Genomic DNA, 21,677 nt, shown 5'->3' on the forward strand with positions numbered 1-21,677 from the left:
ACTGGTCCTATAGAACAGGGAGACATCAGCATACTGGTCCTATAGGACAGAGAGAAAGACATCAGCATACTGGTCCTATAGGACAGAGAGAAAGACATCAGCATACTGGTCCTATAGGACAGAGAGAAAGGCATCAGCATACTGGTCCTATACACACAGGTGTACATACCTCCGTCACGCAGGTGTACATGCCTCCGTCACGCAGGTGTACATGCCTCCGTCACGCAGGTGTACATACCTCCGTCACGCAGGTGTACATACCTCCGTCAAGCAGGTGTACATACCTCCGTCACGCAGGTGTACATACCTCCGTCACGCAGGTGTACATACCTCCGTCACGCAGGTGTACATACCTCCGTCACGCAGGTGTACATACCTCCGTCACGCAGGTGTACATACCTCCGTCACGCAGGTGTACATACCTCCGTCACGCAGGTGTACATACCTCCGTCACGCAGGTGTACATACCTCCGTCTAGCAGGTGTACATACCTCCATCACGCAGGTGTACATACCTCCGTCACGCAGGTGTACATACCTCCGTCACGCAGGTGTACATACCTCCGTCACGCAGGTGTACATACCTCCGTCACGCAGGTGTACATACCTCCATCACGCAGGTGTACATGCCTCCGTCACGCAGGTGTACATACCTCCGTCACGCAGGTGTACATACCTCCGTCACGCAGGTGTACATACCTCCGTCACGCAGGTGTACATACCTCCATCACGCAGGTGTACATGCCTCCGTCACGCAGGTGTACATGCCTCCGTCACGCAGGTGTACATACCTCCGTCACGCAGGTGTACATACCTCCGTCACGCAGGTGTACATACCTCCGTCACGCAGGTGTACATACCTCCATCACGCAGGTGTACATACCTCCGTCACGCAGGTGTACATACCTCCGTCACGCAGGTGTACATACCTCCGTCACGCAGGTGTACATACCTCCGTCACGCAGGTGTACATACCTCCGTCACACAGTTGTACATACCTCCGTCAAACAGGTGTACATACCTCCGTCAAACAGGTGTACATACCTCCGTCACGCAGGTGTACATACCTCCGTCACGCAGGTGTACATACCTCCGTCACACAGGTGTACATACCTCCGTCACACAGGTGTACATACCTCCGTCACACAGGTGTACATACCTCCGTCACACAGTTGTACATACCTCCGTCAAACAGGTGTACATACCTCCGTCAAACAGGTGTACATACCTCCGTTACACAGGTGTACATACCTCCGTTACACAGGTGTACATACCTCCGTTACACAGGTGTACATACCTCCGTTACACAGGTGTACATACCTCCGTTATACAGGTGAGGATGATGAGACAGAGTCTGGCACTGTTGAGTCTGTGTTCATCTGGAGAGAGAGACAGAGACAGAGAGGAGATACAGAGACAGAGAGAGGACAGAGAGAGACAGAGAGACAGAGAGACAGAGAGAGAGAGAGAGAGAGAGGACAGAGAGAGACAGAGAGACAGAGACAGAGAGACAGAGAGACAGAGAGAGAGAGAGAGAGAGAGAGAGAGAGAGAGAGAGAGAGAGAGAGAGAGAGAGAGAAAGAGGAGGAGAATGAATCTGGCACTCTTCATCTGGAATAAGGAGAGGGGAGACAGGAAGGATGAGAAAGGACAGATGAGGGAGAGAGATAAACATTGAGGGAGAGAGATAAACATTGAGGGAGAGAGATAAACATTGAGGGAGAGAGATAAACATTGAGGGAGAGAGATAAACATTGAGGGAGAGAGAAACATTGAGGGAGAGAGATGAACATTGAGGGAGAGATATGGACTGAAAAAGAGCTCAATGAAAAGAAAAAAGTAGCAGGAAGGGGGAAGGAGACAGAGGGAGGACAACTTGACAGAGAGGAGATACAGAGACAGAGGGAGGACAACTTGACAGAGAGGAGATACAGAGACAGAGGGAAGACAACTTGACAGAGAGGAGATACAGAGACAGAGGGGGGACAACTTGACAGAGACAGAGAGGAGATACAGAGACAGAGGGGGGACAACTTGACAGAGGGGGGACAACTTGACAGAGACAGAGAGGAGATACAGAGACAGAGGGGGGACAACTTGACAGAGAGGAGATACAGAGACAGAGGGGGGACAACTTGACAGAGAGGAGATACAGAGACAGACGGAGGACAACTTGACAGAGAGGAGATACAGAAAAAGAGGGGGGACAACTTGACAGAGACAGAGAGGAGATACAGAGACAGAGGGGGGACAACTTGACAGAGAGGAGATACAGAGACAGAGGGGGGACAACTTGACAGAGACAGAGAGGAGATACAGAGACAGAGGGGGGACAACTTGACAGAGAGGAGATACAGAGACAGAGGGGGGACAACTTGACAGAGAGGAGATACAGAGACAGAGGGAGGACAACTTGACAGAGAGGAGATACAGAGACAGAGGGAGGACAACTTGACAGAGAGGAGATACAGAGACAGAGGGAGGACAACTTGACAGAGACAGAGAGAAGATACAGAGACAGAGGGAGGACAACTTGACAGAGAGGAGATACAGAGACAGAGGGAAGACAACTTGACAGAGAGGAGATACAGAGACAGAGGGGGGACAACTTGACAGAGACAGAGAGGAGATACAGAGACAGAGGGGGGACAACTTGACAGAGGGGGGACAACTTGACAGAGACAGAGAGGAGATACAGAGACAGAGGGGGGACAACTTGACAGAGAGGAGATACAGAGACAGAGGGGGGACAACTTGACAGAGAGGAGATACAGAGACAGAGGGAGGACAACTTGACAGAGAGGAGATACAGAGACAGAGGGGGGACAACTTGACAGAGACAGAGAGGAGATACAGAGACAGAGGGGGGACAACTTGACAGAGAGGAGATACAGAGACAGAGGGGGGACAACTTGACAGAGACAGAGAGGAGATACAGAGACAGAGGGGGGACAACTTGACAGAGAGGAGATACAGAGACAGAGGGGGGACAACTTGACAGAGAGGAGATACAGAGACAGAGGGAGGACAACTTGACAGAGAGGAGATACAGAGACAGAGGGAGGACAACTTGACAGAGAGGAGATACAGAGACAGAGGGAGGACAACTTGACAGAGACAGAGAGAAGATACAGAGACAGAGGGAGGACAACTTGACAGAGAGGAGATACAGAGACAGAGGGAGGACAACTTGACAGAGACAGAGAGGAGATACAGAGACAGAGGGAGGACAACTTGACAGAGACAGAGAGGAGATACAGAGACAGAGGGGGGACAACTTGACAGAGAGGAGATACAGAGACAGAGGGAGGACAACTTGACAGAGAGGAGATACAGAGACAGAGGGAGGACAACTTGACAGAGACAGAGAGGAGATACAGAGACAGAGGGAGGACAACTTGACAGAGAGGAGATACAGAGACAGAGGGAGGACAACTTGACAGAGAGGAGATACAGAGACAGAGGGAGGACAACTTGACAGAGACAGAGAGGAGATACAGAGACAGAGGGAGGACAACTTGACAGAGACAGAGAGGAGATACAGAGACAGAGGGGGGACAACTTGACAGAGAGGAGATACAGAGACAGAGGGAGGACAACTTGACAGAGAGGAGATACAGAGACAGAGGGAGGACAACTTGACAGAGAGGAGATACAGAGACAGAGGGAGGACAACTTGACAGAGAGGAGATACAGAGACAGAGGGAGGACAACTTGACAGAGAGGAGATACAGAGACAGAGGGAGGACAACTTGACAGAGACAGAGAGGAGATACAGAGACCGAGGGAGGACAACTTGACAGAGACAGAGAGGAGATACAGAGACCGAGGGAGGACAACTTGACAGAGACAGAGAGGAGATACAGAGACAGAGGGAGGACAACTTGACAGAGAGGAGATACAGAGACAGAGGGAGGACAACTTGACAGAGAGGAGATACAGAGACAGAGGGAGGACAACTTGACAGAGACAGAGAGGAGATACAGAGACAGAGGGGGGACAACTTGACAGAGAGGAGATACAGAGACAGAGGGAGGACAACTTGACAGAGAGGAGATACAGAGACAGAGGGGGGACAACTTGACAGAGACAGAGAGGAGATACAGAGACAGAGGGGGGACAACTTGACAGAGAGGAGATACAGAGACAGAGGGGGGACAACTTGACAGAGACAGAGAGGAGATACAGAGACAGAGGGGGGACAACTTGACAGAGAGGAGATACAGAGACAGAGGGGGGACAACTTGACAGAGAGGAGATACAGAGACAGAGGGAGGACAACTTGACAGAGAGGAGATACAGAGACAGAGGGAGGACAACTTGACAGAGACAGAGAGGAGATACAGAGACAGAGGGAGGACAACTTGACAGAGAGGAGATACAGAGACAGAGGGAGGACAACTTGACAGAGAGGAGATACAGAGACAGAGGGAGGACAACTTGACAGAGACAGAGAGGAGATACAGAGACAGAGGGAGGACAACTTGACAGAGACAGAGAGGAGATACAGAGACAGAGGGGGGACAACTTGACAGAGAGGAGATACAGAGACAGAGGGAGGACAACTTGACAGAGAGGAGATACAGAGACAGGACAACTTGACAGAGACAGAGAGGAGATACAGAGACAGAGGGAGGACAACTTGACAGAGAGGAGATACAGAGACAGAGGGAGGACAACTTGACAGAGAGGAGATACAGAGATAGAGGGAGGACAACTTGACAGAGACAGAGAGGAGATACAGAGACAGAGGGAGGACAACTTGACAGAGACAGAGAGGAGATACAGAGACAGAGGGGGGACAACTTGACAGAGAGGAGATACAGAGACAGAGGGAGGACAACTTGACAGAGAGGAGATACAGAGACAGAGGGAGGACAACTTGACAGAGAGGAGATGCAGAGACAGAGGGAGGACAACTTGACAGAGACAGAGAGGAGATACAGAGACAGAGGGAGGACAACTTGACAGAGACAGAGAGGAGATACAGAGACAGAGGGAGGACAACTTGACAGAGACAGAGAGGAGATACAGAGACCGAGGGAGGACAACTTGACAGAGACAGAGAGGAGATACAGAGACAGAGGGAGGACAACTTGACAGAGAGGAGATACAGAGACAGAGGGAGGACAACTTGACAGAGAGGAGATACAGAGACAGAGGGAGGACAACTTGACAGAGACAGAGAGGAGATACAGAGACAGAGGGGGGACAACTTGACAGAGAGGAGATACAGAGACAGAGGGAGGACAACTTGACAGAGAGGAGATACAGAGACAGAGGGGGGACAACTTGACAGAGACAGAGAGGAGATACAGAGACAGAGAGGGGACAACTTGACAGAGAGGAGATACAGAGACAGAGGGGGGACAACTTGACAGAGACAGAGAGGAGATACAGAGACAGAGGGGGGACAACTTGACAGAGAGGAGATACAGAGACAGAGGGGGGACAACTTGACAGAGAGGAGATACAGAGACAGAGGGAGGACAACTTGACAGAGAGGAGATACAGAGACAGAGGGAGGACAACTTGACAGAGAGGAGATACAGAGACAGAGGGAGGACAACTTGACAGAGACAGAGAGGAGATACAGAGACAGAGGGAGGACAACTTGACAGAGACAGAGAGGAGATAGAGACAGAGGGGGGACAACTTGACAGAGAGGAGATACAGAGACAGAGGGAGGACAACTTGACAGAGAGGAGATACAGATACAGGACAACTTGACAGAGACAGAGAGGAGATACAGAGACAGAGGGAGGACAACTTGACAGAGAGGAGATACAGAGACAGAGGGAGGACAACTTGACAGAGACAGAGAGGAGATACAGAGACAGAGGGAGGACAACTTGACAGAGAGGAGATACAGAGACAGAGGGAGGACAACTTGACAGAGAGGAGATACAGAGACAGAGGGAGGACAACTTGACAGAGACAGAGAGGAGATACAAAGACAGAGGGAGGACAACTTGACAGAGACAGAGAGGAGATACAGAGACAGAGGGGGGACAACTTGACAGAGAGGAGATACAGAGACAGAGGGAGGACAACTTGACAGAGAGGAGATACAGAGACAGGACAACTTGACAGAGACAGAGAGGAGATACAGAGACAGAGGGAAGACAACTTGACAGAGAGGAGATACAGAGACAGAGGGAGGACAACTTGACAGAGAGGAGATACAGAGACAGAGGGAGGACAACTTGACAGAGACAGAGAGGAGATACAGAGACAGAGGGAGGACAACTTGACAGAGACAGAGAGGAGATACAGAGACAGAGGGGGACAACTTGACAGAGAGGAGATACAGAGACAGAGGGAGGACAACTTGACAGAGAGGAGATACAGAGACAGAGGGAGGACAACTTGACAGAGAGGAGATACAGAGACAGAGGGAGGACAACTTGACAGAGACAGAGAGAAGATACAGAGACAGAGGGAGGACAACTTGACAGAGAGGAGATACAGAGACAGAGGGAAGACAACTTGACAGAGAGGAGATACAGAGACAGAGGGGGGACAACTTGACAGAGACAGAGAGGAGATACAGAGACAGAGGGGGGACAACTTGACAGAGGGGGGACAACTTGACAGAGACAGAGAGGAGATACAGAGACAGAGGGGGGACAACTTGACAGAGAGGAGATACAGAGACAGAGGGGGGACAACTTGACAGAGAGGAGATACAGAGACAGAGGGAGGACAACTTGACAGAGAGGAGATACAGAGACAGAGGGGGGACAACTTGACAGAGACAGAGAGGAGATACAGAGACAGAGGGGGGACAACTTGACAGAGAGGAGATACAGAGACAGAGGGGGGACAACTTGACAGAGACAGAGAGGAGATACAGAGACAGAGGGGGGACAACTTGACAGAGAGGAGATACAGAGACAGAGGGGGGACAACTTGACAGAGAGGAGATACAGAGACAGAGGGAGGACAACTTGACAGAGAGGAGATACAGAGACAGAGGGAGGACAACTTGACAGAGAGGAGATACAGAGACAGAGGGAGGACAACTTGACAGAGACAGAGAGAAGATACAGAGACAGAGGGAGGACAACTTGACAGAGAGGAGATACAGAGACAGAGGGAGGACAACTTGACAGAGACAGAGAGGAGATACAGAGACAGAGGGAGGACAACTTGACAGAGACAGAGAGGAGATACAGAGACAGAGGGGGGACAACTTGACAGAGAGGAGATACAGAGACAGAGGGAGGACAACTTGACAGAGAGGAGATACAGAGACAGAGGGAGGACAACTTGACAGAGACAGAGAGGAGATACAGAGACAGAGGGAGGACAACTTGACAGAGAGGAGATACAGAGACAGAGGGAGGACAACTTGACAGAGAGGAGATACAGAGACAGAGGGAGGACAACTTGACAGAGACAGAGAGGAGATACAGAGACAGAGGGAGGACAACTTGACAGAGACAGAGAGGAGATACAGAGACAGAGGGGGGACAACTTGACAGAGAGGAGATACAGAGACAGAGGGAGGACAACTTGACAGAGAGGAGATACAGAGACAGAGGGAGGACAACTTGACAGAGAGGAGATACAGAGACAGAGGGAGGACAACTTGACAGAGAGGAGATACAGAGACAGAGGGAGGACAACTTGACAGAGAGGAGATACAGAGACAGAGGGAGGACAACTTGACAGAGACAGAGAGGAGATACAGAGACCGAGGGAGGACAACTTGACAGAGACAGAGAGGAGATACAGAGACCGAGGGAGGACAACTTGACAGAGACAGAGAGGAGATACAGAGACAGAGGGAGGACAACTTGACAGAGAGGAGATACAGAGACAGAGGGAGGACAACTTGACAGAGAGGAGATACAGAGACAGAGGGAGGACAACTTGACAGAGACAGAGAGGAGATACAGAGACAGAGGGGGGACAACTTGACAGAGAGGAGATACAGAGACAGAGGGAGGACAACTTGACAGAGAGGAGATACAGAGACAGAGGGGGGACAACTTGACAGAGACAGAGAGGAGATACAGAGACAGAGGGGGGACAACTTGACAGAGAGGAGATACAGAGACAGAGGGGGGACAACTTGACAGAGACAGAGAGGAGATACAGAGACAGAGGGGGGACAACTTGACAGAGAGGAGATACAGAGACAGAGGGGGGACAACTTGACAGAGAGGAGATACAGAGACAGAGGGAGGACAACTTGACAGAGAGGAGATACAGAGACAGAGGGAGGACAACTTGACAGAGACAGAGAGGAGATACAGAGACAGAGGGAGGACAACTTGACAGAGAGGAGATACAGAGACAGAGGGAGGACAACTTGACAGAGAGGAGATACAGAGACAGAGGGAGGACAACTTGACAGAGACAGAGAGGAGATACAGAGACAGAGGGAGGACAACTTGACAGAGACAGAGAGGAGATACAGAGACAGAGGGGGGACAACTTGACAGAGAGGAGATACAGAGACAGAGGGAGGACAACTTGACAGAGAGGAGATACAGAGACAGGACAACTTGACAGAGACAGAGAGGAGATACAGAGACAGAGGGAGGACAACTTGACAGAGAGGAGATACAGAGACAGAGGGAGGACAACTTGACAGAGAGGAGATACAGAGATAGAGGGAGGACAACTTGACAGAGACAGAGAGGAGATACAGAGACAGAGGGAGGACAACTTGACAGAGACAGAGAGGAGATACAGAGACAGAGGGGGGACAACTTGACAGAGAGGAGATACAGAGACAGAGGGAGGACAACTTGACAGAGAGGAGATACAGAGACAGAGGGAGGACAACTTGACAGAGAGGAGATACAGAGACAGAGGGAGGACAACTTGACAGAGACAGAGAGGAGATACAGAGACAGAGGGAGGACAACTTGACAGAGACAGAGAGGAGATACAGAGACAGAGGGAGGACAACTTGACAGAGACAGAGAGGAGATACAGAGACCGAGGGAGGACAACTTGACAGAGACAGAGAGGAGATACAGAGACAGAGGGAGGACAACTTGACAGAGAGGAGATACAGAGACAGAGGGAGGACAACTTGACAGAGAGGAGATACAGAGACAGAGGGAGGACAACTTGACAGAGACAGAGAGGAGATACAGAGACAGAGGGGGGACAACTTGACAGAGAGGAGATACAGAGACAGAGGGAGGACAACTTGACAGAGAGGAGATACAGAGACAGAGGGGGGACAACTTGACAGAGACAGAGAGGAGATACAGAGACAGAGGGGGGACAACTTGACAGAGAGGAGATACAGAGACAGAGGGGGGACAACTTGACAGAGACAGAGAGGAGATACAGAGACAGAGGGGGGACAACTTGACAGAGAGGAGATACAGAGACAGAGGGGGGACAACTTGACAGAGAGGAGATACAGAGACAGAGGGAGGACAACTTGACAGAGAGGAGATACAGAGACAGAGGGAGGACAACTTGACAGAGAGGAGATACAGAGACAGAGGGAGGACAACTTGACAGAGACAGAGAGGAGATACAGAGACAGAGGGAGGACAACTTGACAGAGACAGAGAGGAGATAGAGACAGAGGGGGGACAACTTGACAGAGAGGAGATACAGAGACAGAGGGAGGACAACTTGACAGAGAGGAGATACAGATACAGGACAACTTGACAGAGACAGAGAGGAGATACAGAGACAGAGGGAGGACAACTTGACAGAGAGGAGATACAGAGACAGAGGGAGGACAACTTGACAGAGACAGAGAGGAGATACAGAGACAGAGGGAGGACAACTTGACAGAGAGGAGATACAGAGACAGAGGGAGGACAACTTGACAGAGAGGAGATACAGAGACAGAGGGAGGACAACTTGACAGAGACAGAGAGGAGATACAAAGACAGAGGGAGGACAACTTGACAGAGACAGAGAGGAGATACAGAGACAGAGGGGGGACAACTTGACAGAGAGGAGATACAGAGACAGAGGGAGGACAACTTGACAGAGAGGAGATACAGAGACAGGACAACTTGACAGAGACAGAGAGGAGATACAGAGACAGAGGGAAGACAACTTGACAGAGAGGAGATACAGAGACAGAGGGAGGACAACTTGACAGAGAGGAGATACAGAGACAGAGGGAGGACAACTTGACAGAGACAGAGAGGAGATACAGAGACAGAGGGAGGACAACTTGACAGAGACAGAGAGGAGATACAGAGACAGAGGGGGACAACTTGACAGAGAGGAGATACAGAGACAGAGGGAGGACAACTTGACAGAGAGGAGATACAGAGACAGAGGGAGGACAACTTGACAGAGAGGAGATACAGAGACAGAGGGAGGACAACTTGACAGAGACAGAGAGGAGATACAGAGACAGAGGGAGGACAACTTGACAGAGAGGAGATAGAGACAGAGGGAGGACAACTTGACAGAGAGGAGATACAGAGACAGAGGGAGGACAACTTGACAGAGACAGAGAGGAGATACAGAGACAGAGGGAGGACAACTTGACAGAGAGGAGATACAGAGACAGAGGGAGGACAACTTGACAGAGACAGAGAGGAGATACAGAGACAGAGGGAGGACAACTTGACAGAGACAGAGAGGAGATACAGAGACAGAGGGAGGACAACTTGACAGAGAGGAGATACAGAGACAGAGGGAGGACAACTTGACAGAGACAGAGAGGAGATACAGAGACAGAGGGGGGACAACTTGACAGAGAGGAGATACAGAGACAGAGGGAGGACAACTTGACAGAGAGGAGATACAGAGACAGAGGGAGGACAACTTGACAGAGAGGAGATACAGAGACAGAGGGAGGACAACTTGACAGAGACAGAGAGGAGATACAGAGACAGAGGGAGGACAACTTGACAGAGAGGAGATACAGAGACAGAGGGAGGACAACTTGACAGAGACAGAGAGGAGATACAGAGACAGAGGGAGGACAACTTGACAGAGACAGAGAGGAGATACAGAGACAGAGGGAGGACAACTTGACACAGACAGAGAGGAGATACAGAGACAGAGGGAGGACAACTTGACAGAGACAGAGAGGAGATACAGAGACAGAGGGAGGACAACTTGACAGAGAGGAGATACAGAGACAGAGGGAGGACAACTTGACAGAGAGGAGATACAGAGACAGAGGGAGGACAACTTGACAGAGAGGAGATACAGAGACAGAGGGAGGACAACTTGACAGAGACAGAGAGGAGATACAGAGACAGAGGGGGGACAACTTGACAGAGAGGAGATACAGAGACAGAGGGAGGACAACTTGACAGAGAGGAGATACAGAGACAGAGGGGGGACAACTTGACAGAGAGGAGATACAGAAACAGAGGGAGGACAACTTGACAGAGACAGAGAGGAGATACAGAGACAGAGGGGGGACAACTTGACAGAGAGGAGATACAGAGACAGAGGGAGGACAACTTGACAGAGAGGAGATACAGAGACAGAGGGAGGACAACTTGACAGAGACAGAGAGGAGATACAGAGACAGAGGGGGGACAACTTGACAGAGAGGAGATACAGAGACAGAGGGAGGACAACTTGACAGAGACAGAGAGGAGATACAGAGACAGAGGGAGGACAACTTGACAGAGACAGAGAGGAGATACAGAGACAGAGGGAGGACAACTTGACAGAGAGGAGATACAGAGACAGAGGGAGGACAACTTGACAGAGAGGAGATACAGAGACAGACGGAGGACAACTTGACAGCTGGTATTTTGAGAAGAGAATTGAGAGAAGTGGGGGAAGAGAGGAGAAGAAAGGGGGGAAGTACTGAACAAGAAAATAAAGAATGAAAGAAAGTACATGATAGAGGGTATAGAGATAGAGTGAATAAATAGAAAGAGAGATAGAGAGTCTGACTGTGGAGGAGTATTGATGAAGTGATAGAGGGTATAGATTGTGTCTGACTGGAGGAGTATTGATGAAGTTATAGAGGGTATAGATAGAGTCTGACTGGAGGAGTATTGATGAAGTGATAGAGGGTATAGATAGAGTCTGACTGGAGGAGTATTGATGAAGTGATAGAGGGTATAGATAGAGTCTGACTGGAGGAGTATTGATGAAGTGATAGAGGGTATAGATAGAGTCTGACTGGAGGAGTATTGATGAAGTGATAGAGGGTATAGATAGAGTCTGACTGGAGGAGTATTGATGAAGTGATAGAGGGTATAGATATAGTCTGACTGGAGGAGTATTGATGAAGTGATAGAGGGTATAGATAGAGTCTGACTGGAGGAGTATTGATGAAGTGATAGAGGGTATAGATAGAGTCTGACTGGAGGAGTATTGATGAAGTGATAGAGGGTATAGAGAGAGAGAGTCTGACTGTGGAGGAGTATTGATGAAGTGATAGAGGGTATAGATAGAGTCTGACTGTGGAGGAGTATTGATGAAGTGATAGAGGGTATAGATAGATAGAGTCTGACTGTGGAGAAGTATTGATGAAGTGATAGAGGGTATAGATAGAGTCTGACTGGAGGAGTATTGATGAAGTGATAGAGGGTATAGAGAGAGAGAGTCTGACTGTGGAGGAGTATTGATGAAGTGATAGAGGGTATAGATAGAGTCTGACTGGAGGAGTATTGATGAAGTGATAGAGGGTATAGATAGAGTCTGACTGGAGGAGTATTGATGAAGTGATAGAGGGTATAGATAGAGTCTGACTGGAGGAGTATTGATGAAGTGATAGAGGGTATAGATAGATAGAGTCTGACTGTGGAGAAGTATTGATGAAGTGATAGAGGGTATAGATAGAGTCTGACTGGAGGAGTATTGATGAAGTGATAAAGGGTATAGATAGAGTCTGACTGTGGAGGAGTATTGATGAAGTGATATAGGGTATAGATAGAGTCTGACTGGAGGAGTATTGATGAAGTCATAGAGGGTATAGATAGAGTCTGACTGGAGGAGTATTGATGAAGTGATAGAGGGTATAGATAGAGTCTGACTGGAGGAGTATTGATGAAGTGATAGAGGGTATAGATAGAGTCTGACTGTGGAGAAGTATTGATGAAGTGATAGAGGGTATAGATAGATAGAGTCTGACTGGAGGAGTATTGATGAAGTGATAGAGGGTATAGATAGAGTCTGACTGGAGGAGTATTGATGAAGTGATAGAGGGTATAGATAGAGTCTGACTGTGGAGAAGTATTGATGAAGTGATAGAGGGTATAGATAGAGTCTGACTGGAGGAGTATTGATGAAGTGATAGAGGGTATAGATGGAGTCTGACTGTGGAGAAGTATTGATGAAGTGATAGAGGGTATAGATAGATAGAGTCTGACTGGAGGAGTATTGATGAAGTGATAGAGGGTATAGATAGAGTCTGACTGGAGGAGTATTGATGAAGTGATAGAGGGTATAGATAGAGTCTGACTGTGGAGAAGTATTGATGAAGTGATAGAGGGTATAGATAGATAGAGTCTGACTGGAGGAGTATTGATGAAGTGATAGAGGGTATAGATAGAGTCTGACTGTGGAGAAGTATTGATGAAGTGATAGAGGGTATAGATAGATAGAGTCTGACTGGAGGAGTATTGATGAAGTGATAGAGGGTATAGATAGAGTCTGACTGTGGAGAAGTATTGATGAAGTGATAGAGGGTATAGATAGATAGAGTCTGACTGGAGGAGTATTGATGAAGTGATAGAGGGTATAGATAGAGTCTGACTGGAGGAGTATTGATGAAGTGATAGAGGGTATAGATAGAGTCTGACTGGAGGAGTATTGATGAAGTGATAGAGGGTATAGATAGAGTCTGACTGGAGGAGTATTGATGAAGTGATAGAGGGTATAGATATAGTCTGACTGGAGGAGTATTGATGAAGTGATAAAGGGTATAGATAGAGTCTGACTGTGGAGAAGTATTGATGAAGTGATAGAGGGTATAGATAGAGTCTGACTGGAGGAGTATTGATGAAGTGATAGAGGGTATAGATAGAGTCTGACTGGAGGAGTATTGATGAAGTGATAGAGGGTATAGATAGAGTCTGACTGGAGGAGTATTGATGAAGTGATAGAGGGTATAGATAGAGTCTGACTGGAGGAGTATTGATGAAGTGATAGAGGGTATAGATAGAGTCTGACTGGAGGAGTATTGATGAAGTGATAGAGGGTATAGATAGAGTCTGACTGGAGGAGTATTGATGAAGTGATAGAGGGTATAGATAGAGTCTGACTGGAGGAGTATTGATGAAGTGATAGAGGGTATAGATAGAGTCTGACTGGAGGAGTATTGATGAAGTGATAGAGGGTATAGATAGATAGAGTCTGACTGGAGGAGTATTGATGAAGTGATAGAGGGTATAGATAGAGTCTGACTGGAGGAGTATTGATGAAGTGATAGAGGGTATAGATAGAGTCTGACTGGAGGAGTATTGATGAAGTGATAGAGGGTATAGATAGAGTCTGACTGGAGGAGTATTGATTAAATGATAGAGGGTATAGATAGAGTCTGACTGGAGGAGTATTGATGAAGTGATAGAGGGTATAGATAGAGTCTGACTGGAGGAGTATTGATGAAGTGATAAAGGGTATAGATAGAGTCTGACTGGAGGAGTATTGATGAAGTGATAGAGGGTATAGATAGATATAGTCTGACTGGAGGAGTATTGATGAAGTGATAGAGGGTATAGATAGAGTCTGACTGGAGGAGTATTGATGAAGTGATAGAGGGTATAGAGAGAGTCTGACTGTGGAGAAGTATTGATGAAGTGATAGAGGGTATAGATAGAGTCTGACTGGAGGAGTATTGATGAAGTGATAGAGGGTATAGATAGAGTCTGACTGGAGGAGTATTGATGAAGTGATAGAGGGTATAGATAGAGTCTGACTGTGGATAAGTATTGATGAAGTGATAAAGGGTATAGATAGAGTCTGACTGGAGGAGTATTGATGAAGTGATAAAGGGTATAGATAGAGTCTGACTGGAGGAGTATTGATGAAGTGATAGAGGGTATAGATAGAGTCTGACTGTGGAGAAGTATTGATGAAGTGATAGAGGGTATAGATAGAGTCTGACTGGAGGAGTATTGATGAAGTGATAAAGGGTATAGATAGAGTCTGACTGGAGGAGTATTGATGAAGTGATAGAGGGTATAGATAGAGTCTGACTGGAGGAGTATTGATGAAGTGATAGAGGGTATAGATAGAGTCTGACTGGAGGAGTATTGATGAAGTGATAGAGGGTATAGATAGAGTCTGACTGGAGGAGTATTGATGAAGTGATAGAGGGTATAGATAGATAGAGTCTGACTGGAGGAGTATTGATGAAGTGATAAAGGGTATAGATAGAGTCTGACTGGAGGAGTATTGATGAAGTGATAAAGGGTATAGATAGAGTCTGACTGGAGGAGTATTGATGAAATGATAGAGGGTATAGATATAGTCTGACTGGAGGAGTATTGATGAAGTGATAGAGGGTATAGATAGAGTCTGACTGGAGGAGTATTGATGAAGTGATAGAGGGTATAGATAGAGTCTGACTGGAGGAGTATTGATGAAGTGATAAAGGGTATAGATGGAGTCTGACTGGAGGAGTATTGATGAAGTGATAGAGGGTATAGATAGAGTCTGACTGGAGGAGTATTGATGAAGTGATAGAGGGTATAGATAGATATAGAGTGTTAACTCATTCCACGGAGGACTGAGTGTCTGTGGGTTTTCATTCCTCCCTTGGACTTGATTGTTTTCTTGTTTAGGGCTCCCAAGTGGCGCCGCGGTCCAACGCTCTGCATCTCAGTGCTAGAGGCGTCACTACAGACCCTGGTTCGAATCCTCTTTTTTTTTATGATTGATGAATTAAGCTCACTAATTAATAAGGAACTCCCCTCACCTGGTTGTCTAACCAAAAACCAGCCGACACTAGATCCTCCGTGGAATGAGGTTTCCAGCCCTGATAGAGGTAGAGGTAGAGAGGTAGAGAGGTAGAGAGAGAGAGAGAGAGAGAGAGAGAGAGAGAGAGAGAGAGAGAAATAGTGGTAGAGAGAGAGAGGTAAAGAGAGATAGATAGTGGTAGAGAGAGATATAGATAGAGAGAGTGATAGAGATAGAGAGAGAGAGAGAGAGAGAGAGAGAGAGAGAGAGAGAGAGAGAGAGAGAGGTAGAGGTAGAGATAGTGGTAGAGAGAGAGATATAGATAGAGAGAGAGATAGTGGTAGAGAGATAGAGGTAGAGATAGTGATATAGATAGAGAGAGAGGTAGAGGTAGAGAGATAGTGGTAGAGAGAGAGATATAGATAGAGAGAGAGGTAGAGGTAGAGAGATAGAGGTAAAGAGAGAGATATAGATAGAGAGAGAGGTAGAGGTAGAGAGATAGAGGTAGAGCGATAGAGGTAGAGAGATAGAGGTAGAGAGATAGAGGTAGAGATAGTGATATAGATAGAGAGAGAGGTAGAGGTAGAGAGATAGAGGTAGAGAGATAGAGGTAGAGAGATAGAGGTAGAGATAGTGATATAGATAGAGAGAGAGGTAGAGAGATAGTGGTAGAGAGAGAGATATAGATAGAGAGAGAGGTAGAGGTAGAGAGATAGAGGTAGAGAGATAGAGGTAGAGAGATAGAGGTAGAGATAGTGATATAGATAGAGAGAGAGGTAGAGGTAGAGAGATAGTGGTAGAGAGAGAGATATAGATAGAGAGAGAGGTAGAGGTAGAGAGATAGAGGTAGAGAGATAGAGGTAGAGAGATAGAGGTAGAGATAGTGATATAGATAGAGAGAGAGGTAGAGGTAGAGAGATAGAGATAGAGGTAGAGAGATAGAGGTAGAGAGATAGAGGTAGAGATAGTGATATAGATAGAGAGAGAGGTAGAGGTAGAGAGATAGAGATAGAGAGATAGAGGTAGAGAGATAGAGGTAGAGAGATAGAGGTAGAGATAGTGATAGCCGTGTATTTAAACCTTTGGTGTCCTGCATGACGATGGAGGAGTACTTGAGGAAGGTGATGAGCAGGTTACTGGTCTGGAGGTTAGGATCCAGGGGAAGTTCTGAAGAGTTCATCACTGGGAAGCAGGACACACGACGTTGGTTCAACATTACACTAATGTTATGTTGAAATGTTGAAAGATCAATTTGGGTAACAGCTAAGTACCTTACTTTGATTGTTTTACAATAAAATGGTCAAAAAGAAACGAAAATAGCTTTTTGGCATGAAGCAAGGATTTAGCTAGGACAGTCTGGGAGTGGTCTGGGTGGGGAGGGGACAACTGAAAATGTGCCGTTGTTGGCAGAAAAGTTCGGAACTCTCTTATTGGTCTATTAACTAATTTACAGCCTGGTGATGTCACCAGAAAGGTCAAAACTCCACCCACCAAAACAGGCTGACATTTCAGGCAGCTTTTCAAACAGCTCTTACACTAAAAGGACATTCACATTTTCTCAAACTATTTCACAGCATGATTCCAACCTCAGTGTGGAAATATAAAACACAGATCCTTTAACAGGGAGAGACCCCTCAACCTCACAACAACTCCAGGGAGAGACCCCTCAACCTCCCAACAACTCCAGGGAGAAACCCCTCAACAACTCCAGGGAGAGACCCCTCAACCTCACAACAACTCCAGGGAGAGACCCCTCAACCTCCCAACAACTCCAGGGAGAGACCCCTCAACAACTCCAGGGAGAGACCCCTCAACCTCCCAACAACTCCAGGGAGAGACCCCTCATCAACTCCAGGGAGAGACCCCTCAACCTCACAACAACTCCAGGGAGAGACCCCTCAACAACTCCAGGGAGAGACCCCTCAACAACTCCAGGGAGAGACCCCTCAACCTCACAACAACTCCAGGGAGAGACCCCTCAACAACTCCAGGGAGAGACCCCTCAACAACTCCAGGGAGAGACCCCTCAACAACTCCAGGGAGAGACCCCTCAACCTCACAACAACTCCAGGGAGAGACCCCTCAACCTCACAACAACTCCAGGGAGAGACCCCTCAACAACTCCAGGGAGAGACCCCTCAACCTCACAACAACTCCAGGGAGAGACCCCTCAACCTCACAACAACTCCAGGGAGAGACCCCTCAACCTCACAACAACTCCAGGGAGAGACCCCTCAACCTCACAACAACTCCAGGGAGAGACCCCTCAACAACTCCAGGGAGAGACCCCTCAACCTCACAACAACTCCACTGCAACATCCATCACTGGTAGGGAGAGGCACACGGCCATTTACGTTCAACAACGTTCATTTAACTTCACAGTCACGTTACTGGAATGTTATTTGAATGTTGAACGTTCGACCTAATAATGAACGTTACTGTCGGTAGAGACAAGAAGAAGAGAAGCTATGAAGTGATCTACTATTAGCTAGTCAAGACTCTATACGAGACAACAGGAGCCAACAACTTCTACTCCACCCCAGTCTCCTCCCTCCATTTTGATTTGTCCTCATCCCACCTTCCCTCCAATCCTGGCTGACTGGATCAGGTCCAAGACGACTGGTTATGACATCATGGCCATGAGCCAGCCAAGCACATGGTCCACAAGGGGAAAAGGGTGGGTGTGTGTGTGTGTGTGTGTGTGTGTGTGTGTGTGTGTGTGTGTGTGTGTGTGTGTGTGTGTGTGTGTGTGTGTGTGTGTGTGTGTGCGTGCGTGCGTGCGTGCGTGCGTGCGTGCGTGCGTGCGTGCGTGCGTGCGTGCGTGCGTGCGTGCGTGCGTGCGTGACTTGATTCTCTACCTGAAAGATTCATCTGTATTTGAAGCCAGTTCCGTTAATATTTCATACAGCAAATGGCTTTTAGCGAGAAACACACACCATGCATGTTTTAACAGTTACATTGCACGTGAACTGAACAGGTTCAGATTGTGTGTGTTCGTGTGCGTGTGGAGCACGTGTATGGAGGGGTTAACATAAATGGGCGGCCAAAAACAATGACGAGAAACGTATTTCTTTAAAACAGAATGTTTCAGACGCTTCTTAAAATGTTTCCTTCTCTGTCCACTGGTTTTAAGGGGGAAGGGGAACTAAAGGGGGGAAGGGGAACTAAAAGAGTGAAGGGGAACTAAAGGAGTGAAGGGGGACTAAAGGAGTGAAGGGGAACTAAAAGAGTGAAGGGGAACTAAAGTAGTGAAGGGGAACTAAAGGAGTGAAGGGGAACTAAAGCAGTGAAGGGGAACTAAAGGAGTGAAGGGGAACTAAAGCAGTGAAGGGGAACTAAAGGAGTGAAGGGGAACTAAAGCAGTGAAGGGGAACTAAAGGAGTGAAGGGGAACTAAAGGAGAACTAAAGGAGTGAAGGGGAACTAAAGGAGTGAAGGGGAACTAAAGCAGTGAAGGGGAACTAAAGGAGTGAAGGGGAACTAAAGCAGTGAAGGGGAACTAAAGCAGTGAAGGGTAACTAAAGGAGTGAAGGGGAACTAAAGCAGTGAAGGGGAACTAAAGGAGTGAAGGGGAACTAAAGGAGAACTAAAGGAGTGAAGGGGAACTAAAGCAGTGAAGGGGAACTAAAGGAGTGAAGGGGAACTAAAGGAGAACTAAAGGAGTGAAGGGGAATTAAAGGAGTGAAGGGGAACTAAAGGAGTGAAGGGGAACTAAAGGAGTGAAGGAGAACTAAAGGAGTGAAGGGGAACTAAAGGAGTGAAGGGGAACTAAAGCAGTGAAGGGGAACTAAAGGAGTGAAGGGGGACTAAAGGAGAACTAAAGGAGTGAAGGAGAACTAAAGGAGTGAAGGGGAATTAAAGGAGTGAAGGGGAACTAAAGGAGTGAAGGGGAACTAAAGCAGTGAAGGGGGACTAAAGGAGTGAAGGGGGACTAAAGGAGTGAAGGGGAACTAAAGCAGTGAAGGGGAACTAAAGGAGAACTAAAGGAGTGAAGGGGAACTAAAGGAGTGAAGGGGAACTAAAGCAGTGAAGGGGAACTAAATAGGTGAAGGAGAACTAAATAGAACTAAAGGAGTGAAGGGGAATTAAAGGAGTGAAGGGGGACTAAAGGAGTGAAGGGGGACTAAAGGAGAACTAAAGGAGTGAAGGGGAACTAAAGGAGTGAAGGGGAACTAAAGGAGTGAAGGGGAACTAAAGCAGTGAAGGGGAACTAAAGGAGTGAAGGGGAACTAAAGCAGTGAAGGGGAACTAAAGCAGTGAAGGGGAACTAAAGGAGTGAAGGGGAACTAAAGGAGAACTAAAGGAGTGAAGGGGAATTAAAGGAGTGAAGGGGAATTAAAGGAGTGAAGGGGGACTAAAGGAGTGAAGGGGGACTAAAGGAGAACTAAAGGAGTGAAGGGGAAATAAAGGAGTGAAGGGGGACTAAAGGAGTGAAGGGGGACAAAAGGAGCGAAGGGGAACTAAAGGAGTGAAGGAGAACTAAAGGAGTGAAGGGGAATTAAAGGAGTGAAGGGGGACTAAAGGAGTGAAGGGGGACTAAAGGAGAACTAAAGGAGTGAAGGGGAATTAAAGGAGTGAAGGGGAACTAAAGGAGAACTAAAGGAGTGAAGGGGAATTAAAGGAGTGAAGGGGGACTAAAGGAGTGAAGGGGAATTAAAGGAGTGAAGGGGGACTAAAGGAGTGAAGAGGGACTAAAGGAGAACTAAAGGAGTGAAGGGGAATTAAAGGAGTGAAGGGGGACTAAAGGAGTGAAGGGGAACTAAAGGAGTGAAGGGGAACTAAAGGAGAACTAAAGGAGTGAAGGGGAACTAAAGGAGTGAAGGGGAACTAAAGGAGTGAAGGGGGACTAAAGGAGTGAAGGGGGACTAAAGGAGTGAAGGGGAACTAAAGCAGTGAAGGGGAACTAAAGGAGTGAAGGGGGACTAAAGGAGAACTAAAGGAGTGAAGGGGAATTAAAGGAGTGAAGGGGGACTAAAGGAGTGAAGGGGGACTAAAGGAGTGAAGGGGAACTAAAGGAGTGAAGGGGAACTAAAGGAGTGAAGGGGGACTAAAGGAGTGAAGGGGGACTAAAGGAGAACTAAAGGAGTGAAGGGGAATTAAAGGAGTGAAGGTGGACTAAAGGAGAACTAAAGGAGTGAAGGGGAATTAAAGGAGTGAAGGGGGACTAAAGGAGAACTAAAGGAGTGAAGGGGAATTAAAGGAGTGAAGGGGGACTAAAGGAGTGAAGGGGAAATAAAGGAGTGAAGGGGGACTAAAGGAGTGAAGGGGGACTAAAGGAGTACTAAAGGAGTGAAGGGGGACTAAAGGAGTGAAGGGGAACTAAAGGAGTGAAGGGGAACTAAAGGAGAACTAAAGGAGTGAAGGGGGACTAAAGGAGTGAAGGGGAACTATAACAGTGAAGGGGAACTAAAGGAGTGAAGGGGAACTAAAGGAGAACTAAAGGAGTGAAGGGGAATTAAAGGAGTGAAGGGGAACTAAAGGAGTGAAGGGGAACTAAAGGAGTGAAGGGGGACTAAAGGAGTGAAGGGGGACTAAAGCAGTGAAGTGGGACTAAAGGTGTGAAGGGGCACCAAAGCAGTGAAGGGGGACTAAAGGAGTGAAGGGGGACTAAAGGAGTGAAGGGGACTAAAGGAGTGAAGGGGGACTAAAGGAGTGAAGGGGGACTAAAGGGGAATTAAAGGAGTGAAGGGGAACTAAAGGAGTGAAGGGGGACTAAAGCAGTGAAGGGGAACTAAAGGAGAACTAAAGGAGTGAAGGGGAACTAAAGCAGTGAAGGGGGACTAAAGGAGTGAAGGGGGACTAAAGGAGTGAAGGGGGACAAAAGGAGTGAAGGGGGACTAAAGGGGAATTAAAGTAGTGA

The 21,677-nt window shown here is 47.8% G+C and overlaps 1 protein-coding gene across 1 annotated transcript in view; it reads right to left on the minus strand.

The window, feature by feature from the left end:
- Positions 1-21,677, minus strand: part of LOC129848522 (armadillo-like helical domain-containing protein 3) — a gene marked incomplete at its 5' end in the record, with an annotated part of 52,228 nt that overhangs the window by 20,423 nt on the left and 10,128 nt on the right. Inside the window, 2 exon segments of the mRNA XM_055915681.1 lie at positions 1,320-1,378; positions 16,899-17,000. Coding sequence (XP_055771656.1) covers positions 1,320-1,378; positions 16,899-17,000 — 161 coding nt within the window.

The sequence above is a fragment of the Salvelinus fontinalis genome, unplaced genomic scaffold (genome assembly GCF_029448725.1).
Source record: "Salvelinus fontinalis isolate EN_2023a unplaced genomic scaffold, ASM2944872v1 scaffold_1037, whole genome shotgun sequence".
Taxonomy (NCBI): Eukaryota; Metazoa; Chordata; class Actinopteri; order Salmoniformes; family Salmonidae; genus Salvelinus; species Salvelinus fontinalis.